The sequence below is a fragment of the Dendrobium catenatum genome, unplaced genomic scaffold, assembly GCF_001605985.2.
Source record: "Dendrobium catenatum unplaced genomic scaffold, ASM160598v2 fragScaff_scaffold_116, whole genome shotgun sequence".
Taxonomy (NCBI): Eukaryota; Viridiplantae; Streptophyta; class Magnoliopsida; order Asparagales; family Orchidaceae; genus Dendrobium; species Dendrobium catenatum.
This window is the reverse complement of record NW_021318578.1, coordinates 172,479-198,955: the sequence shown is the minus strand read 5'-3', so window position 1 is coordinate 198,955 and position 26,477 is coordinate 172,479. Positions and strand designations below refer to the sequence as shown.

Below are 26,477 nucleotides of genomic sequence, written 5' to 3'. Positions count from 1 at the left end.
CGTAGGAAACCGATCCCCACAATCAAATAAACCCTATTCGAGCTGATGTATCGAATAGGGGAAATCTCGTGAATTTTTGGGTTATAGATATTATTATCCATCGAGGTTGGTAGGTGAAAGTCGTTATCATCCATGGCTAATCGTATCTATAACTCCATCTGCTCTTCCATCGGCCTGCTTGTGTCGATTGTAAAGGTCTACGACCATTTTGTCCTACGGGATAGTGTGATCGTGCTCTTTACATTCGAACCACACGAGCAACATCCTTTCGGAGACCTACAGTTATACGAAAATCCGGCACGCAATCAGATAAAAGAGTGTGTAGCATTCATAGAAGACACCAATATTTTTACGTGGAAAACCCCTAAAAAAGGGGGAAAACCCACGGGGCCTAGCCCAGTTTGAATGAATCCACTAATATTGTAGTCGATTACAAATGAGACCCTTCCTTGGGAGAAGGCCTTAGCTTGATATACATTTTATAGAGTACATTACATGATATGAATACAAAGAATTACTATTGACGTGTTCGTTTGGTTGGGAGGACCATAGTCTGGTGACGGAGGTCAAAAAGACTATAGTCTGTGGACGACGTAAGTCAAGAGGACCGTAATTGACGGGAGAAGGAGGTCGAAAATACTGTAGTCGGTGGGCGACGTAAGTTGGAAGGACCGTAGTCGGCGGGCGAGAGAGGTAGGAAAGACTGTAGTCGGTGGGCGACGTAAGTTGGGAGGATCGTAGCCGATGGGTGACGGAGGTCGGAAGGACTGTAGTCGGCGGGCGACGTAAGTCAGACGGGCCGTAGTCTGCTGGTGACGGAAGTCGGAAAGACTGTTGTCTGACGATGAATGTCAGAAGGATGGCGTCCGATAGAAGTCCAATAATGGACATAAATCCAACATCAGATAGATGTCCAACAATAGTCGAATATCTGGTAGAAGTCCGGCGTCATGTAGAAACTTAGCGAAGAGCGGAGGTCTAGCGTCAGGTAGCTTTCAGCCGTCAGTTGGCGGCCGAGGAGAACTCCGGCATTAGAAGGTATTCAGGCAGAACTCCTACGTTACTTGGAGTTCAGGTGAAACCCCGGCGTCACTTAGAGAGGTCGGCCAGAATTCCGGCGTCGTTCGGACAGAATTCTAGCGGCGGTGGTCGAGGAATAGTTCTTCCCTCTTAATCTTCTTCTATCCTCCTTCTTGCTTCCTCCATGCTTCTTGCTTCGGTCCCCCTCATGAGAAATGAGGGGTCTATTTATAGATTTTCTGGAGTGACATAGCTTGTAAATAGGTGTGAGATCATGGGCAATTATGGAGTGGTTCGAATGGACGGCCGATACTGAATCCTTTGATCATGGACCGTTTATCATGCATTTGAAGGTCTTAATGATATCGGAATTTAGTGATCTTGGGCTCGTTGGATTTGTCTCGTTGAGCCGCTCGATTCGACTATAAGCTCGTCATGTTTGGAAACCGTTTAGTAACTCAAATTGTGGTTCGAATCTTTCAACAGCGCTTTGGGTCCTTGATTTGGACTCATTTGGGCTCGGTTTAGTCAAATTTTGTGTCGTTGGATTTGTAATTCCGAGACGATCAAATCGATTATAAATTTGCTAAATCGGAGTCCGAATGACCTCAATATTAATTTTGGAAGTTTCCAACTTGATTTTGCCTTGAGATTCGTGCCATATCAAGATAACTTTTTGATGATATATCAATATGTATTATATCATATCAATACTTTTCTCAATTACATGAAAATGCGTCATTTATCATTGATGATAAATACTAACAAAATCAATTCAATTAAGTCAAATCCCGCAATTTTTCTTTTCCAGGTTTTCTAAGTTAAATCTTTATTATCCATTGCAACATCTTTTTATCTACATTTATTATGTATCTTCATACAATATTAAGACGTTAAACTATTTTTCCCTGTCATCACGAATATTCTACCTTGTAATAATTTTATATTTCATTAAATTGTGTATAAGTTAAAAGTTTAATACTCAAGTTTCGTTTGGGGCAACTCTTTGTTACTATTTTTTTGTTGCTTTCAAAAAAGTTTGTATTATTATATTTGATATATCATCAAAAAATTATCTTGATCGGACAAGAATCTCGAGGCAAAAAATCAAGTTGGAAACTTCAAAAATTAAATTTGGGATCATTTGAACTCTGATTTCAAAATACATACAGTCGAACTGAACGTCTCAGAAATACAAACCCAACGACACCAAATTCGACCCAATCCGAGCTCAAATTGGTCCAAATCAAATACCCAAAGCACATTTGAAAGGTTCAATCCATAATTTGAATTACCAAACAGCTTCCAAATATTTCATGCTTATAGTCGAATCGAGCGGCTCGACGAGACGAATCCAACAAGTCCAAGATCATCGAATTCTAATATCATTAGAGCATTCAAATATCTGATAAAACGGTCTACGATCAAGAGATTCAACATCGGTCGTCCATTCAAACCACTCCCAATTTGCCCCTGATCTTCCTCCTATTTACTGACCATGCTACTCTCAGAATATTATAAATAACCCACCATTTATCTTAAGATGGGACCCAAAAGAGGGAAGAAGTGTGAAAAACCCGAAAAAATGCCGTTTTAGACCTCGCACGCTTTTTAAAGCGCCACGACGAGTTTTAAGTGAAAAATTCAATGTTGTCGGATTTTGACGGGAATAATTTTATAAAATTTTACACAAAATTCTAAGAAATTTGATATAAAACTTGTATTTAATTTTGCTTAATTTAGGAATTAAAATTCATATAAGTTTCATAATATTAATAATACCCTTAGAGGTTATTATTGCTTGGAATGTTTAAGTGAGGGTAAAATGGTCAATTGCAAAATCCCTAAACCACCAAAGCTTTAAGGGACCAAATTTTATACGGTCCCTCATTTGATCCGTGCGGCCGAAACCGAGAGAAGGCGCACGGAAGGGAGGGCGGACACACGCAAGGCGACGGGCGGCGGCTCCGGCGACTTCTCCGGCGAGATTCTTGGAAGGGATTTGTAGGAGAAAGCCTAAGGAACATTAAGGTGCATTTCTAAACTTAGGAATCCTTATTTTTTCCATAGATTTTTGAGATGAAGAATTTAGGGTTTTGTGGAATCATGAAAATTTCTTTAAGGAATTAAGAGGGAAGATCTATGAAACGATTTTATAATTGAGAATGTGTTTTTCTCTAAGGATTTTTAGGGTTTCTAAAATTAGGGTTTTTCCCAAATGTTGCTTTTTAGAAAATCTCTTAACAAAGTTTATTCCTAAGGATTGTGGGAGTGTTCTAATGATGAAATTTTGACATTTTTCATAAAATAGTAATTTTTATAATTTTAGTTTAATTTAAATCTGAAAATAGAATTATTTTAAATTAATTTAGATTATGGAGAAAGTGTTATTTTGATTAATATTAAGTAATTAGACAAAACTATGAATTTTTAAAATATGTATAATTGCCTTTTTGTTTTAAATGAGAGAGAGAGAGAGTGAGGGAAAGATAGAGAATCTAGAATAGTTTAGAAAGAAAAGATTTTATTTTAAATTATTTTGTAGATTTTAAGAATGAAAAATTGATACTTATAGGTGATTAATCGTGGTGACATTGAAGAAAGAAGGACTGGCAAGAGAAAACAATTTCCAAACTTCTGTAAATATACACTGTTCTTTATTTCAGTAATACTTTTGTTACTCTCAAGTTATATGCAATCATTATCCTTTAATGTTGTCAAATTCTTTATTGTTGTCAAATGAATGATCATACAAATTACATGTACATTTATAGTCTTATATGATAAAGTTTATGTTATATGGAATGAGATGATATGAATGTTTTTTGAATGCTAGTATGTGCATGTTGAAAGGATGGAGTTAACCCCGTTATGGTACTAGCTGGGGACGTTGTACTCGTGCACGTTAATATGGTAAAGGATATGAAAAAGAAAAATGGTAAATGAGTACCTTTATGGTACTAGACGGTGACTCGTGTGACGGTTGTATTATATATGAAAAGAGAAAGTTAAATATATATTGATATGAATATGGAAAGGAAAATGAAAGATAAGGTTTATGATATGATATGTTTAATGCTATGTTAGTGTGAAATCATTTTATGTTATGTTCATATGAAATTGACATCCAGCATATTACACAGTTGCATTGTTTACTGTAGTTTAGAATTATGTATTACTTACTAAGCTTTAGCTTAATGTTAGTTGTTAATATTTTCAGGTAAGCTTAAATTAATCAAATGAGTAGAAGGGGCGGCATTATTTATCGTAGGAGTGGAGCTCCAGAAGAAAGGTAATTATGAATTTATTGAGGTTTATGTTTATGTGTTTTCAATTTGATGTTTTAGAGGCTCTTTCAAATTATTATGGAAATAGTTTTAGGAATTAGATATTTGACCTACCGTCCGACCTCTGTTCCTGCCTCGCCTGCGCGAGCTCACCGGACTGGGTCGTGACAAGAGTGGTATCAGAGCAAAGGTTTATGAATATTGATTAATATGAAAGAGCCAATAGGATGATTCTCTAGGTTAGTTAAGATATAGTGTATGTATGTTATAGACTACTGATCGTATAGGTTAAGAGTAGATATGAGGTGCTTGTGCTATTTATTGCTTAGATTATTTCATTGCATTATGTCTCAGAGCTGAGGAACCTGAACCTGATGCCACTGATGGCAACACTGGAGAGGTCATGAGGGAATTGCCATCAGTAGTGGAGCCTCAAGGCAGTAGCATTAATGCTACTTTGGATTCTTTCACCCAAATGATGGCGGCTATGACACAGATGATAAAGAATGCTCAGACTCAAGCAGGAGGTAGTGGAAGCACTGTGATGGACAAGAATTTAAAGTTATTCCAAGATATGAAGCCACCATCATTTGTGGGAGGTGGAGCTATAGAGGCGGAGGATTGGTTAATGAAGGTTGAGAAGATTTTGGAAGGAATGTTATGCCCTCGGGATAGAAGAGTTACTTTAGTTGCATAAGCCTTCAATAGGGAAGCAAAAAGATGGTGGAGAAGTCAGCTAGAAGAAACTTTTGGTGGGAGATCTAGCAGCCAAGTGACATGGGATGAGTTTGTTAAGATGTTTAGAGATTGGTATGTACCAATGACTGCTAGGAGGTCAATGCAAGACAAATTTATGAGATTGGTGCAAGGTGACAGAACTATTACGCAGTATGAGGCTTATTTCACTATGCTCTCTAGGTATGCCTCTCATCTAATTCCTAATGCAGAAGAGAAATGACACCGTTTCCTTTGTGACTTGAGGGATATCATTAGACAGCCATTGGTTCCTTTGGGTATTGAAGAATACTCTACTTTAGTTGAGAGAGCACGAAAGATTGAGCTGAATTTTCAGAGTACTCAGAGGAGGAGAGATTTTTAAAAAAGGAAGAATTCTGAAGAGGATATTCAAAGCAATCAGACTGAGGGATCAAATGGGAAGAAGCTCAAGCTTAGTTTTAGTGGAGGCAGTGGTACAACTATAAGTAAAGTCACTGAACATTGTGCTAAGTGTGGCAGATTACATAAAGGTGAATGTTTGATTGGTTCCAACACTTGCTATTGATGTCATCAGCCTGGACACATAGCAAAATATTGCCATGCTTTGGCTCAGAAGACTTCAGGAGGAATGAGATCAGTTGAAGCACATACACAGAGGAATTATGAAAAACCCAAGATGATAGAACCATCAGCTGCGGGTTCAGTGCAAAATCAATCCAGGCAGAATGTCAGACCACGAGTTTACACTTTGACTCAGCAAGAGCCCGATGGATCTGTAGATGCTGACAATGACAATTGAGATGGCTTTATAGTTTATTTTCAGTAACTTGTAATGATAAATTTGATGTTTTGATATTTTGGATTTAGTAGTTTATCTCGTTATGTCATGTCAGATGTTTTGGGATTGATCAGATTATTTTGCTAAGATATTTCAATTGTTTGTTTAGTTTTGTTTCAATGTTGAGGTTTATATTAATGAAATGGAAGCTGTTGGGTTATTTTGTAACTAGAAGTTATGTAAATTTTGGGGACGAAATTTTTATTAGGAGGGAAGATTGTGAAAAAACTCGAAAAAAATGCTGTTTTAGACCTTGCACGCTTTTCAAAGTGCCACAACGAGTTTTAAGTGAAAAATTTAATGTTGTCGGATTTTGACGAGAATAATTTTATAAAATTTTACGCAAAATTCTAAGAAATTTGTTATATAAAACTTGTATTTAATTTTGCTTAATTTAGGAATTAAAATTCATATAAGTTTCATAATACCAATAATACCCTTAGAGGTTATTATTGCTTGTAATGTTTAAGTGAGGGTAAAATGGTCAATTGCAAAATCCCTAAACCACCAAAGCTTTAAGGGACCGAATTTTAAATTCGGTCCCTCATTCAATCCGTGCGGCCGAAACCGAGAGAAGGCGCACGGAAGGGAGGGCGGACGCACGCAAGGCGACGGGCGACGGCTCCGACGACTTCTCCGGTGAGATTCTTGGAAGGGATTTGTAGGAGAAAGCCTAAGGAACATTAAGGTGCATTTCTAAACTTAGAAATCTTTATGTTTTCCATAGATTTTTGAGATGAAGAATTTAGGGTTTTGTGGAATCATGGAAATTTCTTTAAGGAATTAAGAGGGAAGATCTATGAAACGATTTCATACTTGAGAATGTGCTTTTCTCTAAGGATTTTTAGGGTTTCTAAAATTAGGGTTTTTCCCAAATGTCACTTTTTAGAAAATCTTTTAACAAAGTTTGTTCCTAAGGGTTGTGGGAGTGTTCTAATGATGAAATTTTGACATTTTTCATAAAATACTAATTTTTATAATTTTAGTTTAATTTAAATCCGAAAATAGAATTATTTTAAATTAATTTCAATTATGGAGAAAGTGTTATTTTGATTAATATTAAGTAATTAGACAAAACTATGAATTTTTAAAATATGTATAATTGCCTTTTTGTTTTAAATGAGAGAGAGAGAGCGTGAGGGAAAGGGAGAGAATCTAGAATAGTTTAGAAAGAAAAGATTTTGTTTTAAATTATTTTGTAGATTTTAAGAATGAAAAATTGATACTTATAGGTGATTAATCGTGGTGACATCGAAGAAAGAAGAACTGGCAAGAGAAATCAATTTCCAAACTTCTGTAAGTATGCACTGTTCTTTATTTCAGTAATACTTTTGTTACCCTCAAGTTATATGCAATCATTATCATTTACTGTTGTCAAATTCTTTATTGTTGTCAAATGAATGATTATACAAATTACATGTACAATTTATAGTCTTATATGATAAAGTTTATGTTATATGGAATGAGATGATATGAATGTTATTTGAATGTTAGTATGTGCATATTGAAAGGTTGGAGTTCATCCCTTTATGGTACTAGCTGGGGACGCTGTACTCGTGCACGTTAATATGGTAAAGGATATGAAAAAGAAAAATGATAAAGGAGTACCTTTATGGTACTAGACGATGACTCATATGACGGTTGTATTATATACGAAAAGAAAAAGTTAAATATATATTGATATGAATATGGAAAGAAAAATGAAAGATATGGTTTATGATATGATATGTTTAATGATATGTTAGTATGAAATCATTTTATGTTATGTTCATATGAAATTGGCATCCAGCATATTACACAATTGTCTTATTTAATGTAGTTTAGAATTGTGTATTACTTACTGAGCTTTAGCTTAATGTTAGTTGTTAATATTTTCAGGTAAGCTTAAATTAATCAAATGAGTAGAAGGGGCGGCATTGTTTATCGTATGAGTGGAGCTCCAGAAGAAAGGTAATTATGAATTTATTGAGGTTTATGTTTATGTGTTTTCAATTTGATGTTTTAGAGTCTCTTTCAAATTATTATGGAAATAGTTTTAGGAATTATATATTTAACCTACCGTCCGACCTCTATTCCCGCCTCGCCTGCACGAGCTCACCGGGCCGGGTCATGACAAGAAGGAGGCTCAAGTAAGAAGATAAGAGAAGGAAGCAAGGAAGAGAAAGAAAAAACTTATCCTCGGCCATCGCTGGACTTTCACCTGGTAGCTGACTAACGTTAGATTTCTACCCGTCGTCGAACCTCCGCTCGTCGCCGGATTTCTACTTAACGCCGGACTTCTGTCCGTCGTCAAATATTCGTCGAACTTCTACTCGACGTCAGACTTCTACCCGACACCGAACCTCTACCCGACGTAAGACCTCCGCTCATCACCAGATTTCTACCCGATGTCAGACTCTTACCCAATGTCGGATCTCTGCCCGTCATCAGATTGCTATCCGACACTGGCTTCTGCCCGACGCTAGACTTTCTTTAGATTTCTACCATATGTCGAACTTCTGCTCGTCGCCGAACTTCTACCCGGCCACCAACTAACGTTGAACTTTTGCACGGCCTCAAATTGATTACAGACCTCCGTCGCCCTACGACAACGGTCTTTTTGATCACTATCATCCGCCGACTACGGTCCTTTCAACTTCCATCGTCAGACAACGATCCTTCCAAACTCTGTTGCCTCGACATCCGTCGCCCGCCGACTACGGTCCTTCCTACCTTTGTCGCCAGATATCAGTAGTCCTTCCAACTTCCGTCATCCACCGACTATGGTCCTTCAGACTAGACAAACATATCAATAATGATTATTTGTATTCCAACCATGTAATGTACTACATATGATGTATGTCAAGCCAAAGCCTTCACTCCAAGGAATGACCTCATTTGTAATCAACTATACATACTAGTGAATTCATACAAACTGGGCTAGGCCCTACGGTTTTTTCCCCTTTCTAATGGTTTTCCACATAAAAATCTTGGTGTCTGCTATTAATATTGCACACTCTCTCTTTTATGTATACGTGTTGGGTATTCGTATAAAATGAAGACGTTAAACTTTATATTTCTCTACCGCCGTAAATACTCCTAAATGCAATAATATTATTAAAAAAAATATATATATATTTCAAATGAAGTCTTAAATAAAAGATATTTTATCTGAATAAAAAAGTAGAAGGCTAAAGTTGCGACCAACGGCTGCAGCATGGATCAAAATTACTAATAAAGTTGCTTCCTTTCTCATTGGCTTTCTTATTAGCTTTTCAGAAAGTGATTAAACAATGTGGCTTTACATAAATAAGAAGAGTCACGTACGCACGTATAACTTAATAATCATTTGTGTATATTTTTATTAAGAACATCAAGTATGAAAGTCGGTCAACGAAAACGAGTAAGCTCTCTTTATTCGTAGAGTTTTGAACGAAGTAAATGCCCGCCCTAAAAAAAAAAGAATTTTAAATTTTAGAGAATATATTTTAGAATATTTTGGGCATTTTTCTCCCACTTAAAATAATAATTGTCGTAATTTTATTAATCCTAAGCGTCTTTGTCCATCCACTAAAATAAAATTTTTTTATGCCCACCCTGGAAAAAGAAGCTGGATCTGCCCCTGAAATAAGGACAAAAAGAAAGAAGGATAAAAGTTGGCCAAATCCAAAAAGGACTTAAAATTCATCGGAAATGGGCATCCCAAGTTACTAGATCAACAACTGTTCCCTTGGCAATCGAAAGACCTTCCATGAATAGAGACTAGACTGGTTGCCATGAAGGCCACACGGGGGACGAAGCATGGATGAGATGCCCAATAATTATCATGATCTAGCAGCCTCGAATTCGTAAAACCAAAAGGAAACCCAAAGACAACAAAAACCAGAGGTAACAACTAACAACAACAACTAAAGCCCATCTATTCAAAGACCATTGCAAGGGCCAAGGGCAGTCTTTATTTTAGATTAGATGCAAAAAAAAAAAAAAAATTTGTAAAGTTACTTTTTAGAAAATAAAAATTTAAAGTTATTATAAAATTAATATATATACTATCATATTTATGTAACTGGTTTTGGTCTATTTGTTGGGGGTTTTGGCTATTGACGAAGAATTCTTTGGTTCAAAGCTTACGTATGTGATGTGTGTGTGTGAGTTTGACTTAATGGGTCAAATGTCAAAAAAAGAAAAAAAAAAGATTATCATATTTTAGTTGATTTAGGCTTTGTTTGATATATATTTCTTACTTTTTTAAAGTAGTTTTTCAATATAAAAATTATTAAAAAATTTTGAACGAGAATTTTTTTTACTATAAAGCTTCTTTTGAAAGTAGTAATAAAACCGTCTCAAATGAAGCCTTAATCTTTATTTGAGACTGTTTTCTACCTCAACTTCATAGTACAAAAATGCCTTAAAATAATGAAAAAATAGTGACCAGAAGTGTAAACCTATCGAATGAAATAAAATAGCGAGAAAGTTAGCTACACTATAAAATTTTGGTAAATGTGTCATAAACCTTTTTTCATGCTCATACTTTAAGAATAAAAAAATTTACCATTGTGTTGGAGGCATGAATTATTTTAATGAATTTATTTGATAGAATTTAAAATTAATTGCAAAAAAAATAGAGTATTAGGAAATAGAATACAATATGAAATTAATAACATGGAAGGCAAAGAAACATTTACAGTTTTGATATCTTTATTATAGCCAAATGTTGCAAGATTGATTGAGTAATGTCCAAATTATTGATATTATCTATATGGAATTGAATTTCTTGTTCAATTTTGATTATTTGTGATCAATTAGAATAGGAGTTCATGATGTTTTTTTAATAAATTTTGGATGTAATTAATAGCAAAAATATTTTTTTTTTTGTTGGGATTATGAAAATTTCTATAACTTCGATAAATTTCAAAGACACAAATCGCCAAGCGATTATTTGAGTTAGACAATGTGAAAATTAGACTGAGACGAATTCATCTATGATTCAAGATGCTTACTTTCTTGATTCCTCAGTGCTTCCGATGAGTAGTAGTTAAGTCAAGATTGGGTACTCTAAGATTAATAGACTGTTTGGGACAGCTGCAATGATTTATAAAGTTGATTGTGAAGTTGTTGTAGAGAAAGTAATTGAAATACTCTGATTATAAAATGCAAATTTCCATCATAAATTTTATGTTAAAAAAATTTTGAAAAAAAAAACATTAAGACAACAAATACTACTAAAAGCTGTTTTGGAAAGCAGTAAGAAAGCCGTCTCAAACGAAGCTTCTAAACAGTACCAAAGCTGTCAGGCTTCGTTTGAGATGACTTTGTTACTGTTTTCTAAAGCAGCTTCTTAGCACAAAAAATTCTTTTTCAAATAATTTTTTAGCTAAAAAGTTGCTTTAGAAGTAATAAGAAAAGCTGTCTCAAATAAAACCTAACTTTCTCATAACTAATCAAACAAAGTATATTAATTTCTTGTTAATTCCAAATATCTATTTTATATTATGTCCGTATGATCTTAAACAAGTAGATTAGTAAATTTAATAAAGTAATTAAGTCGTGGTTAGAGTCACTCTCTTCAGCAAGTTGAATAGGTCTTCATTAAGGTATTGAGTGAGGTTATTTTTCTAATATTTTTATTTAATAATTATAAAGTTGATTATGTATTGATTGGAAAGAGTTTTACAGTAGAGATTCCAAATAAAAATTATTATTTAAAAATGAAGAAATAATTCTTCTATTTTCGAACATTGATTAATAATTAGTTTTTTTATTTGTAATCTGAGTTAAAATTCATTAGGTGTTTAACAAATTAAATAATTTATATGATTCAAAAAGGTAGGTAAGAAAGATTATTTTTATTAATATTTGAAACCAAGTAATTATTATATCTTTTATATTATTTTTTAGCCATTTTGTTAGAGGATAAAATTGATCAAAATTAAATTTTAAATTATAATATTTATTTTAAAATAAGAATGATTTATAAATAATTAATATTATATTAACCTTATGATAATTTTGTAATTCATATAAACTTTATTTTTTTTTTATTCACCCATTTTATTTATTTATAGCCAGTTTTAAATAGTTTTATGACCTCTTAATTACCGTCTTACTTTTTAGATCACAATAACACTTCTATTTAGCTATTATTTTTTTGTTATTTTTAAAAAACTCTTGTGATGTAAAGTTACTTTTTGCAACTATGGATATTTTATTGCTTTATTTTTTATACTACAATTGCATGCTAGGTTGATCGGGACTTTCACTGGCCTAAGGACAATTCTTCATCGTAAAAAAGAAGAAGCAATTTTTACTTTGTTGATATTTTTTGTCGCTTTTAAGAACGTATGTATTAAAAACCTTCTTTTTGCATTAGCTTTCAAAAGCTGTTTTACTCATAATAGTTTTATAACTATCTTTATAAAAAAGTTCAGTCTTTCTAAAAAGATCCTAAAGTTCCGTTTGGGATGATTTTCTTACTATTTCTTAAAATAAATTTTTAGTACAAAAAATATAAATTTTGTACTAAAATATTGCTTTAAAGCTTCGTTTGTAACAACTTCTTATTACTTCTTAAAACAACTTTCTAGTTAAAAAATTTTAATTTTTGTACTGGAAAGCTATTATAAGAAGCATTAAGATAGCCATCCCAAACTAAGTCTAAGAAGCAGTAAGAAAGCCGTACCAAATAAAACCTAAATTTATTAATATGTGGTACCTGTAAAAAAAGTTAATGCCTTATTTTTCAAAAGTAAATATATTTATAATATTCATAGCAGCTTTTAAATATATATATATTTTTCCACAATAGCTCCAAATAAATCCTTAGCTAAATTATTTAATTCTTTATACACAATGTCCCCTTATTTGAAAAATAAAATAAAAATAATGAAACTATTTTTTTTAATGGCAAAAATATAAGACAGGAATGCCAGTTGTATGGCGTATCTATCCTCTTAATAATTAATAAAGATTTTTAAGATTTTGTTAAACAGGAAATCAAAAGCCATATTTCTTTGGGGTCTTCGATATTAATTATATTAAATGTTTGGCTAATCAAATAAAAATATTTTAAATTGCAGTTATTGCAGTCGCAATAATATAATCGGCTCCGAGCCTCCAAATTTTATGGGCGTGCTGACCATTTTGCTTTTATTAATTAGTGTAATATTCAATAATTATGATTTGAATTGTGATTTAGGCTTAATTAATATAATTAAAGTTGAGTCATTAGTGTGCCAATTGTAATATTCAAATAAAATTTGACTCGACCTTTCACTATAAAAAATGAGTCAATAACAACAAAACAATATAAACAAAAAGAAAATGAACGTTAAAGATGATTAATCATTCAATTTCTACAAAATGTATGTTAAAATTGCTTTGAATTTGGCTCGACCCATATTTGTTCATATCATTGATCATCATATGCTTCGCAGATATGTCGGGGTCTAAGGGGGCAACGCCCCCTAGCGGGATTAATAAATAAAAAGATGAATTCTCTTTACTATTTCTCTTTGTATTTGGTTTATCGTTTCCTAACAATAACACATATACAAAATGTGTTTAATTATGCTAGGGGCCAATTGCATAAAGGCCATAATATTTTAAAACTTTTAGGATGAGCAATTGGCCCCATTGGGCTTAAGAAGGACCCACCCATGGATGTAAATATCTTCATTTTGTATGATGATCAAGTACATGAAAATTTTATAAAGAAAAAAAAAGTTTATGAGGCATGGTTCAATTGAAATGATTTCATGATGAAAGTCTCAGAGCTTTGATACATTAAAGTTGTCTTCTAGAGATTTTGATGATTTGTTCGATCATTCTTATTTAACTAGAGGAAACTAATGACAAAGAAGTTAAGTATAAATTTTGGTGTCAATGTAATGAGTCAAAGTTAGTATTGACGGTGTTCATTGGCTTTATAAATGATGGGGTGTGTTGATTTTATTAAAAATGACGACCGATGAAGACAACGGACATTGACACTTATGACAATGATGTGCATTAATCTTGTCGCAGGCTAGAATATTCATGGCGTAAAGTAGGTGAATTTTTCGTCTTAGTGATGAACAGATATTCGACACACAAATTGATAGTTGAAGGGAAAGCATAAAAACATCAATATTTTTGTTACATGGAAAACCCTAAGAGATAAAAACTATAGGGCCTCGCCCGGGCGAAAAAAATCCACTAAATTTGATTGAATTACAAAGGTTGACTTATCTCTTAACTTAGAGGTGGTAGAATTACAATAGTTTGGAGAGTTGGGCGGAAGTCCGATGGCAATCAGGCAGAAGTATGACATCATTCGAGCGAAAGTCTAGTGGAGTAGAAGTTCCGGCAATGATCGGTGGTCGAGTGGAAGTATGACGGTAGTCCAATGATGGTTGGGCAGGAATTTGGCGGCGGTTGATTGTCTGGTGGAAGTTCGAGACGGCGATCGACAACGTGGCTGTGGTTCAATGATGGTCGGGTGGAATTTTGGTGGCGGTCGGCGGTTGGGTGGAAGTCTGGCTGTGGTTTGACAACTGTCAGTGGTCGGGTGGTAGTTCAGCAACAGTGGTGCCTGAGTGGAGCTCTTGAAGCTTCAGAGCTCTCTCAAACCTCTAGCAAATGGTCCCTCACACATAGAGTGCGAGCATCTATTTATAGATTTTCATGAGTGGCGCTCCTGTAAATATGAAGAAGATTCAGGGCATATTCAGAGTGCTCCATCGGACAACCCATACTAATTCCCACAAGCATGGAACATTTTTCAAGTATTTATGTGCTTTAATGTCTCGATTTAAATGATCTTGGGCAAGTTGGGTTTGTCTCGTTGAGTCGCTCTATTCAATTATAAGCTAGCCATGTTTAGAGATCATTTGGTCATCAAATTAAAAGCTTTGAACCTTTCAAATATGCTTTGGAATCTTGATTTGTACTCATTTGGGCTTGGATAAGGCCGATTTCAGTGTCATTAGATTTGTCGTTTTGAGATGTTCGGTTTGACTATAAATTTCTTGAAATCAAAATTTAAATGGTCTGAAGTTTAATTTTGAAAGTTTCTAACTCGAATATGCCTTAAGATTTGTGCCCAATCAAAATAGTTTTTTGTGATGTATCAAATCTTATACATAATGGCGTACTTCAATATTGTTGGTGATGGTAGGCCTACGCATTTGTGTTTGACAAAGTGGACCGACCTTATTGGTGATCATGTGTGTCGATGTTATTAGTGATGACAAGTGTTGGTTTTTTAAGAATTTTTTGGGATTTTTTTTTTTTCAAATCTTTTCCAGATTTTTTTTTTTTTGAATTTTAAAAGATAAAATTGATTATTTCTATATAAAATAATATAAAATTTAATTAATAAAATCAATTATTCCTTGAATACTAAGGGGTAGGACCCTCATGTGAGCAAGGGGTGGGTAAATCGCGCACCTGGCCTGCTGTTCATTCGGGCCTATCTCTAGTGACCGCAGGGCAGTTCCACCTCCAAAAAGTGTTCATGTCATATTTTTGGCTTGTACAATCCAATTTGGACATTTTGGAATCGTCAGAATTATTTTTTAACATTCCATACTCAATTTTGGCCATTTGGAAGCCCAACGGAGCCTCTAAAGTTAGTTTCAAGCTATTTCAAAAGTTTTGATGATAAATTTTTTGAAACTTTGTGTTCTGATCTCCACACAGTCTATGGAATGCTGGAATTATGATTGGTGATATTTTACTTGTTTCATGGACTCAAGGGAAGGTCCACATCAACACCTAGAGGGATGTCATGCTTCATAATATGCTTGATACTAAAAGTTAGTAAAGCAATTTTTTAAAATTTCCTACATATGTTTTTTGAGTCCCCAAGCTATAACATCAAAAAATATAAGGGCAATTGATATATCACAAAATGAATTGGCTTGATCAAGTATGAATTTGGAGGCAAATCTATGCAAGAAAGCTTTTAAATTAAAATATGAATTGTCCAAGCTCCGATTTTAACAAACTTATAATCGAATTGAACATCTTGAAGAGACGAACCAAACAACATCAAAACCAGACCAATCTAAGCCAAAATGTGCCAAATCAAGGGTCCAAATTATGATTGGAGGCTTCAAAGAATTAATTTGATAACCAAATGATCGTCGAATATGGCGTGCTTATAATCAAATTGAGCAGCTCGACGAGACGATTCCAACGAGGCCAGGATCATTTAATTCCAACATCATTAAAACACTTAAACACTCGATAAACAACCTATGATCAATGAGATCGATATCAGCTATCCATTCAAACACTCCCAACTTCATATTGACCTCCTCCATATTTACAAGTCATGCCACTCTAAAAAAATTATAAATATATATCTATTCTTCACATAAGAGAAGTAAAAAAAAGAATAGAGGAGATAGGAGGAAGAAGAGAAAAATTGGAGAGTTTTATCCCAACTACCAATTTCTCATAAATAAAAAATACAGTTTAGAAGGGGTCAAAAAAAAAAAATGCTGCGCAGAAGGGGCCGGGACTAGGCCCAATAAAGCGAAGCCCGCGTGCGTTCTATTATACCACGTCGACACGCCACCGGGTCCCATCGCACGTGTTCCTGCTCCACCTTTGCATCCTTAACCCGGAACCCTATATATTTCCTTACCATTACGGAGCTCAGAAAGCTCAATCTACCAAATCAGACCCAAACTCTTCTGTAAAAGTCCAATCCTCGCTACCCCCATCGAATTTGTGTTCGTTCTATCGATTACCGTTCATCAATTGCTCGCTCCATCATCTAATCCAGAAGGAGAATTGAAGCTATCGGATCTCCATTCGATGCGTCCGAGCTTCATCGACTCCTCCGGCGCCTTCAGCGAATGCAACAGCGACCGTTCCGGCGAGTTCTCATCCCCCGGATCTCCCATCAACGGCGCCGGATCCGACTCGGTCGGCGGCTCTGCCGCCGCTCTCCATCGTCTTCTCATTTCCTGCGCCGCCGACAACTCCGATGAGGTCATCAGTTCCCTAATCGCCGATCTGGATTCTCCATCCGCCTCAATCGATCAGCAGCGCCACGCGGCCCTGGAACTCCGGCTACTCGCCAAGCACAACCCTGATAATCGCCTCAAGATCGCACGCGCAGGTGCAGTCCGCCCTCTCGTTTCTCTCCTCTCCCATCCCGACCCCATCCTTCAAGAAAACGGTGTAACCGCGATCCTCAACCTCTCCCTTTGCGACGAGAACAAAGATCTGATCGCCGCATCCGGCGCCATTAAACCCCTCATCCATGCGCTAAAAGTCGGAACCCCAGCCGCGCGTGAGAACGCCGCTTGCGCCCTCCTCCGCCTTTCGCTGATCGAGGAGCATAAGGTCACAATCGGGCGATACGGCGCCATCGCGCATCTCGTGGATCTTCTCCAGAACGGCACCCCCCGCGGGAAGAAGGACGCCTCCACCGCGCTCTACTCCCTGTGCTCCACTAAAGAAAACAAGATCCGGGCCGTCAAGGCAGGGATCATTCGCCCCCTTCTCGATCTGATGTCTGATTCGGAGTATGGAATGGTCGACAAGGCCGCGTCTGTTCTCTATGCCATCGTCAGCGTATCGGAGGGCCTCGCCGCCGCTGTTCAAGAAGACGGAATCCCAGTTCTCGTTGAACTCGTCGAGATCGGAACCCCGAGGCAGAAAGAGATCGCGGCCTCAACACTTCTTCTGATCTGCGAGCAGAACGTTCAGTACCGTTCCATGGTCGTTCGAGAAGGCGCCTTTCCGCCGCTCATCGCCATGTCTCAATCCGGCAGCTCCCGTGCCAAGCAGAAGGTTGGTTTCAGTTATGCGGTTTTACGATTCTCTTAACGCCGTTAAGTCTAGCGTTGCAATTAAGCTATTAATCATCGCGTCGGTTTAATGGCAGGCGGAGGCCCTCATCGATCTGCTAAGGCAGCAAAGGTCGGCGCCTAGCGGCTGAGGACACGTGTCGGTTTTCAGAGAATCTACGACGCCATTAAAGTAGGCCACCGCGTGGGCCGTGTAGAGATATTCCATAGCCAGTGAGTGTACATTTCTATAGAGCTATTGCCCGCTTAATTAACGTCTTAGCTTCTGTTTTCAGTTTTTGGGAATGTGCATCCTTTTTTATTTGGTTTTAATATCCTTTTTCAAAAGGTTTACAATATATTTTTTTTGTTTGGATTTCTGATTGGAAAAGAGGATTTTTTTTTTTGAACTGTATGGTGAAGGTAGATATGAAGTGGGGTTCAAGGAAGGAATCCCATGGCTGTGGGTTCCATAGCCCGTTTTGTGTTAATATAAAGTTGTTTTACCACTAATAAAGTAGAGGATATGTATCTAAACAATTAAGATTTTTATTTCAATATTCTTAAAACTAATCTAAAGCTACATAAGGAGATTTTTTTTGGGTCATTTAGTCAATTAAAGATAACTCATACATACCTCGTGTGCGTGTGTGTATATATATAGAGAGAGAGGTGAGAATCGAATTCAAGACCTCTTGATTAATAATCAAAGCTCTCAATCAACAGATTAATATGGGTTGCAAGCTATATAACGAGATAGGTTTGTTAGTAATAGAGCTTTTATTTATTCACAACCATTTATGCGTTGGAGAGATCGTTTCTTATTTTGTGCCGAAGCAATCTTTAAAGCGCAAGCCGAAACGGGTGAAATTAAAGGACATTACTTGAATGCAACTGCGGGTACATGTGAAGAAATGATCAAAAGAGCGGTATTTGCCAGAGAATTGGGAGTTCCTATCATTTATATGTATATCTATTCACCATTGGCTCGTCTAGTAGTAAAAGCGCATGACTACTTAACTGGGGGGTTCACCGCAAATACTAGCCTGGCTCATTATTGCCGCGACAATGGTCTACTTCTTCACATCCATCGCGCAATGCATGCAGTTATTGATAGACAGAAAAATCATGGTATGCATTTTCGTGTACTAGCTAAAGCATTACGTATGTCTGGCGGAGATCATATTCACGCTGGTACAGTAGTGGGTAAACTGGAAGGGGAACGTGAGATGACTTTGGGTTTTGTTGATTTGTTACGTGATGATTTTATTGAAAAAGATCGAAGTCGTGGTATTTTTTTTTAACTCAAGACTAGGTCTCTATTCCACGTGTTTTGACCTTGGCTTCATGGGATATTCATGTTTGGCATATATCTGCCCTAACCGAAATCTTTGGGGATGATTCCGTACTACAGTTTGGTGGAGGAACTTTAGGGCACCCTTGGGGAAATGCACCCGGTGCAGTAGCTAATATATATACACACACAAATATGTATTTACCATATCCACGGGACCATGAAGAAACACTTGTTGTAATATTTACTATTTTTTATTTAAATTATAACTAATCTAACAACAAGCAATAATTCCATAATTTTTTATATGTACTAAAATTTATATCACTAAAATATTATATATATTATAAAGAAAAGTTATGCATAGGTTATAAATGTATTTTTTTATAAAATTAATGCATAAATATTTAAAATGAAATAAGATAATCATAACATTATGTGTAATATGTGTAGAGGTATTAGATTTGACTTATTTTAAGAAAGGAAAAGGTAGACCTAGAAATACTTGATTATAAAATATTAAAAACATTATTTATTAGATTTAAACGAGAATTTGACTTTTAACTTGACAAAAAAAAAAAAAAGAGAGATTCATGTAGCCGCCCCACGTACTAAAATAAAGTCTTGATATTGTTGTATAACTTATAGAATATAAAATTTACTAATTTATTAAAAATAAATATTAATGATACATCTTCAAAAAATTATCTTGATTGGGCGCGAATCTTGAGGAAAAATCAAGTTTAAAACTTTCGAAATTAAAATTGGGACAAGCAAAACTCTGATTTCAGCAAACTTATAGTCAAACTGAACGTCTTGAAAATATATACGAACCTAACAACACCAAATTTGACTCAATATGAGCCCAACTGGGTCCAAATCAAGGGCCCGAAGCGCTGTTGGAAGGTTCGAACCACAATTTCGATTTCCAAACGATTTCCAAACGTGGCATGCTTATAGTCGAATCGAGCGACTTGATGAGACAGATCTAATGAGCCCAAGATCATGGAATTCTGACATCATTAAGACCTTTAAATGTCTAGCGAATTGTCTATGATCAAAGAATTCAATATCGATCGTCCATCCAAACCACTCCCCATTTATCCTTGATCTTCCTTTTATTTATGAACCATGTCACTCTATGAAATTTATAAATAGACCCCTCATTCCTCTTGAAATAGACCCCTAAGCTTAACTATAAAAGAGATCTATTAGAGATCGCTCTTGCCTCCTAGCCTTCTCGACCACCGCCAGAGTTCTGCTGGACCACCACCTGACACCCTGAGTTCCACCGGATCACCTCCTGATGCTCGGAGTTCCACAGGACTAATACCTGACACCCGGAGTTCCCCAGGACCACCATCTGACGCCTGGAGTTTCATAAGACCACCACCTGACGCCCGGAGTTCCGCAGGACTACCACCTGACTCCTTGAGCTCCATCGAACCACCACGAGATGCCCGAAGTTCTGCCGGACCACCACCTGACACCCGGAGTTCTGCAGGACCACCGTATGATGCCCAAAGTTCCATAGGATCACCACCTAACTCCCGGAGTTCCGCCAGACCACCACTTGACAATCGAAGTTTTTCCAGATCATCTCCTGACGCCCGGAGTTCTACCGGGCCATCACCTGACGTCTCGAGTCTTGCCGGGCCATCACGTGATGTTCGGAGTTCTGCCAATCCATCATCGTACTACCAACTGACGCCCGAATTTCCAAATTACTCCAGACTTCCGACGGACCACCAAGTGACGCCACATTTTCATCCCCATTTGTCACTAGATTTTAACTATACAGATGACATTTGTAATATGACCGCCCTAAAGGACGAGTCAGTCCACTGTAATCTACTCTAATTCAAGTGGAATCATTTTTAACTGTACTAGGCCCCGTGATTTTTCCTCTTTTCAAGATTTTACACGTAAAAATCTTGTGTTCTTTGTATGTGAGCTGGATATCTGTATAATGCTAAATGTATGATTATAACTATATTGCCGCAACAATTAATATTGTTGAAATATTAAAATATTATTTCACTATAAATCATTGAATGAAAAGGTTAAAAAGTCACCTCCGTCTATGCATGCATATGTACTAATTATATGCATATTTTTATAAAAATTTTACATGGTTATGTTTATTCTATAATATTTATATGATTTTTTCAGTGGATTTTATATTCGTCAACATCTTAAGTTTGACTTATTAATTTAATGAGCAAAATACAAAAACAAAATTTTAGGCCATTCAAGTCGAGCAAAATAATACAAATTCTTTTGACTTTGACTCGTTTACTTTTCTAAAAAAACAAATACATGAAGTTGTTACATTCATTATCGATTATTATTTTTTTAAATTTATTTTTGATAAAATTCAAAAAGTCAAAAAGAATGAATTGATGTGGGAGGAGGTAGGATGGGATTAGTTGGATGAAAAAATTGGCTAAGGATATCACGACCGAATTTTATGTATAATAGATATCTAAGTTCTTAAATTTATTTTAACATAATAGTAATATAAATTATTTAAGTATTATAAATATCTCGAAATAAATTCATTAACTTAAAAGATTCAATCAACATCCCGAAATAAAATCGCCTTGATCGAACACAAATCTCGATGCAAATATGATTTGGGAGTATCAAAACTAAATTTGAGATAATCCAAACTTCGATTCCAGCAAGTTTATAGTCAAATTGAGCATCTAACAGAGACAAACTCAATGAAACCAAATTCATTTCAATATGAGCACAAATCAAAAGGATCAAAGCTTATTTGAAAGCTTCAAAACATTTATTAGATGACTAAACTATATATGAATATGACATGATTATAGTTGATCAGTCAAGTGGCACGATGAAACAAATCCAACGAGCCTAAGATAGCAAAAGTATGTCATCATTAATGCTCTAAATGTTTAATAAACACTATATGATTAAGGGAATCAATATGAGTTATGTCAATTGAAATAAAAATCATAAAAAAAGGGAATTAATATGAGTCATGCGATGTAACAATCCAAAATTGCCCTAAATATACTCTATATTTGCTGAACATGTCATTCTCAAAAAACTATAAATAGAGCCCTATTCTTTGGGCTTGAAGAATCTCGAAGCTCCACCTCGACACCGCAACCTACAAATCCTAGCCACTAGGTCGCCGCTACTAAACCTCTTCCCGACCATCGCTGGTGGGCCTCCATTTGGTAGGCACTGTCGGACCTTCCTCCAATCACTGTCAACTAACAACTACGGTCCCTCTGACCACCGTCGTCAGACTACGATCCTTTCGACCTCCACCACCCATTGACTTTGTCCTTCCGATCACGTTGCCAGACTATAGTCTTTCAAATCTCTGTCATCCATTAATTACGATCCTTTCAACCACCATTGTTAGACTACGATCCTTTCGGCCACTATTGCTAGATTATAGTCCTTCCAACCTCCGTCGCTTGCCAACTATAACTTTTTCTGATCATTATTATCCAATTATGGCCCTACTGAACAAACTAACAGATCAATATTTCTCTTGAAAGCAACCCTCATGTCATCAGATCCTCCCAACTTCAACTATATAATAAGCTCAATGCAATGTATATTTGTTTTATTGAGACAACACCTTCCTCACGAGAATAACATCATTTGTAATCAATTATCAACACTAGTTGAAGCATTTCCACTATACAAGGCCCCATAGTTCTTCCATCTTTTGAGAGTTTTCCATGTAAAACTTCAGGTGTCTCTTATGAATAATGTACCCTACTCTTTTATCTATTTGTGTGCTAAATCTTCGTACTAAGCTAATGCGCTAAACTTTGTATTTCTCTACAGCCGCGAATGTTCCAGGACGCAACATACAGGATTCTTATTTTAATTCATATATGAACTTAACTTACAAACTTGAGATTATCTTTATAATTATAAATGCCTTTGGGATGATCTATATGCATGGTTCCTTCAAGATCCCTATTTAAAAAAAAAAGTTATTTTTACTTCCATTTGATGTTGCGCCAAGTTAAAATATACAACAATAACCATGATTATCCTCAAGTAATCTTTCTTCAAAGCTAGCAAAAATATTTCATCATAACATATGCCTTTCTTTTAAGAAAAAACAATTGGCAATAAGTCTAGTTTTGTATGGTTCAATATTACTTAAAGGAATATCTTTTTGGCTTGGTGAAGCACTTATATAACCAATTGCTTCAACTCATTATCACAATTCAATATGATTTTAGACTTGATTCTTATCAAATACACATAACAAAATAAATATATCTCCATCCATGACTTAAAAATGATATGTTCATTATTAAGTTTGAGGGTTTGAGGTGGCTATAGCGTTTTATAAAATTGGTTGTGAAGTTGCTATGGAGAATGCAACTTCGTTCTTATGGTTTCAAAAAATAGCTTTCCACTATAGAGTTTTGAAAAAAGTAGTGAGAAAGCAACAACCAAATGCTGAAAAGCAAATCATTAAAAAAGCTGTTCCAAACAAACACTAATTTAAAAGTCAATTCTTTTAAATATACAATGCGAGTACTAGAAATTGTTGATTTTTTTCATCTTGTTCTTCTTGGGGTGGTAGTTCATGGATTTCTTGCCCTTCAAAGTGAATGAAGAAAAGTTTTAGAAAATAGTTAATTCAACATCTTTTATTTCATTTATCAAGTCACGCTCAAAATTAAGTGGTAATGATGGTTGGCTTATTGTTTGACTTTAATTAGTAGCAAGTCCTCAATAATAATTACTCTATCTTTTAACTAATCATTTGGGTTTTGTTCACATAGGTTTCGTTTGGGACAGCTTTCTTTCTGCTTGTTAAAACAACTTTTCACTAAAAAACAGAAAGAAAGCCGTCCCAAACGAAATCTTAGTCTTACCTTTTATTCTTGATAATTAACTCTAACAAGTTACTTTTTATGATAGTTTAATAACAAAACTAAATTAAAGAGAGGAAAGAATGACAATAGCTATCATAATTAATGTTTAAGAGTCAGTTTGGGATGATTATAGCTTTTTATTAATGTGAGTTGTAAAGTTGTTGTGTGAAAAATAAATTTTCTGAAAGCTACATTTAAAAATAGCTTCCTAGCACAAAAATTTATTGAAAGTTGTAAGAAAGCAGTAACCAAATAAAAATCATGATTGTGGTACAAAAATCAAAATAGTAAGAAAGTTATCCTAAATATACCTTAACTGGTCAACTTATTAAAGATTATGATTTTGTTTGAGGCAGTTTATGCATTTAAGCTCCTTTTTCAACCACAGTTTTAAAAATGCTTTTTGAAATATATCTTATGAAAATAAAAAATTTGATATAACGATAAAAAAAAACTATCTTCCAAATGCAAATTATTTTTTTATCAACTATTTTTTATCACAAAAACAGTCCAAAAAGTGTTACAAACAAAGCCTATATATAAATAAAAGGAAATTATTGGGTTCATGACATCCGGAGCCAAATGAAAATGCGCTGCATCACCCCTTATTCGGTACTGAGCTCTATATGAGCTCGGTACTGCACAGTACCGAACGATAAATTGTATCCGGTGTCCAAACCCAATGATCTCTCCTATATAAGTGAGTTTTGTTTATGCGCATTGAAGAAATATTTATTTTGAATTTTTTGCATATTTTTAAATTAACATTAAATTAAAATATAATAAATTAAATTTGTCTCAATTTGAGCCAACCAATCATCATATTGAGAAATATTTTAAATAAAAATAAAGCATATTGCAATTTTAATAAAAGATAATTTTGATTTTGTTAAGCTCTTTTCTCCAAATTCCATTTAACATTTTAATAAATAATTTAATTTATTACATCATTGAGTAATATTGTTTTATATGAACTAAACAAACTTGTATAATTTAGACTAATATTAAAAAAAATCAGCATAAATTTTCCCCATTCATTATCATGCAAACTCTTATTTATTAATTTATTTTTTGTTTTTTTTTTAGTTTCCTTGATTTTTTCATTCCGTCCACTTCCAATTTAATATATTTTATATATAGAAAATCTCCTAACAGAAAACAATTCATGTATTGACTAAGTAAAAATATCTAATAATAATTACATAATTATGATTACTAATTTATGATTGATTCTAGAAGCTTTTCTAAATCATAATTAGGAGATATTTAAGGAATAAACACGTAATTTCAGACATTAATATATCTTTTGATATTGAGATTTTCTTTGGAACTCCATTCTTATGCTTTCTAAAGTAGCTTTTAATATACAAAATTTTGAACTAAAGTTTATGCTTCTAGAATCTATTTTAAAAAGCAGTAAAAAAATTATCCAAATGAAACCTAAGTCTTCACATATAAAAGGATATGTGCAAAATTTGTACTTGTCGCAAATGTTTCAGGACAACAACAATAATACTAGGGGTGTCAATTTTTTCACGACGAAAACCCGACCAGGTTTTAAAAAACGCGTCAAGTTCGGGTTGCAGATTTGACCAATTTGAAAAAATAATGGGTCGGTTCGGGTTGACCCGGCGGGTTGCCGGGTAACCGAAAACCCATTTATTTTTAAAAAATTTGGATTCCGCTTGCCGCTTGCCCCGCCGCGCTGCCTTCCCTGCGCGCGTCGCCCGCTGCCGCCCGCTGCTGCACCGCGCCGTCCCCGCTGCCGTGCGCCTCGCGATGCTGCCCCTCTGCCGCTTCCCCGCTGCCCGCGCGTCTCGAACCGGTCGGGTCGGGTCAACCCGACAACCTGCCGGGTCGGGTCCGGGTTTCAAATTTCTGACCAGTTTGAAACTCGGGTCAGTTTCGGATTCAACCGAACCCGACCCGTCACCGCGAAATTGAAACCTAAAAATACATTAGAATTTGATTAAATAAAGTGTTTTCCACTAATAAAGTATAATGGATGGAATATCTTTGAAAAGATATGTAAGAAAAATGTTATAGTGGAGACTTAGGGGTGTTTGTTAATTAGAATAAAGGGAGTGCTCTTCGTGATAAACGTGAGGAAAGGAATAATTCATATAATTCTTTGATTATAATTAAAGTGAGCTTTATTAAATTATGAAAGAGCTTTTCTAGACTTTAGTGTTTGGATACAAGTCTTTGAAGTGATTGAAGTTGAGTTTTGAGGGCAAATTTTGATTAATTATTTTTGTGGTGGATTACGAATTTGGTTTGGAGACCAATCAGAAATGCGCCATGTCACACCTATGTGCTCGGTAACCGGCAGCTTGATACTGCTTGTACCACGACTCAATATTGTTTGGTATCGCGGCTCGGTACCATTAACGTGATGCATTCTGATTGGTCTTGGACAGTATTTTGAGTCTAGTCTCCGCACAAAATAATTTCTTTTAATTTTGTTAAATGAACTTCAAAAAAATTTTTATTTAAAAAGTAATAAATTTTTTTTTATAATTTTTATTTATTATACTATTATTATTAAATAAATTTTTATTTATATATATTTGGGATGTTTGCATCATTTTATAAAGTTAGTTGTGAAGTTGTTATGTAAAAATTAACTTTAACTATTTTGATTGTATAAAACAGCTTCCTCTATATAATTTT

General features: G+C 35.1%; 2 protein-coding genes across 2 annotated transcripts; both read left to right on the top strand.

Annotated features, from left to right (window-relative positions):
• The first annotated feature begins 16,260 nt into the window (after positions 1–16,260).
• LOC110095743 (U-box domain-containing protein 4) lies at positions 16,261–18,029 on the top strand. Its single transcript, XM_020821400.2, has 2 exons — positions 16,261–17,628; positions 17,723–18,029. Exons 1-2 carry the CDS (start codon positions 16,645–16,647, stop codon positions 17,774–17,776), a joined length of 1,038 nt encoding a protein of 345 aa, XP_020677059.1. The 5' UTR covers positions 16,261–16,644; the 3' UTR covers positions 17,777–18,029.
• A 9-nt stretch (positions 18,030–18,038) lies between these two features.
• LOC110095737 (ribulose bisphosphate carboxylase large chain) lies at positions 18,039–19,191 on the top strand. Its single transcript, XM_020821391.2, is given in 3 exon segments — positions 18,039–18,103; positions 18,385–18,925; positions 18,928–19,191. Coding segments are annotated over 3 exon segments (870 nt in total).
• Positions 19,192–26,477: the final 7,286 nt, after the last annotated feature.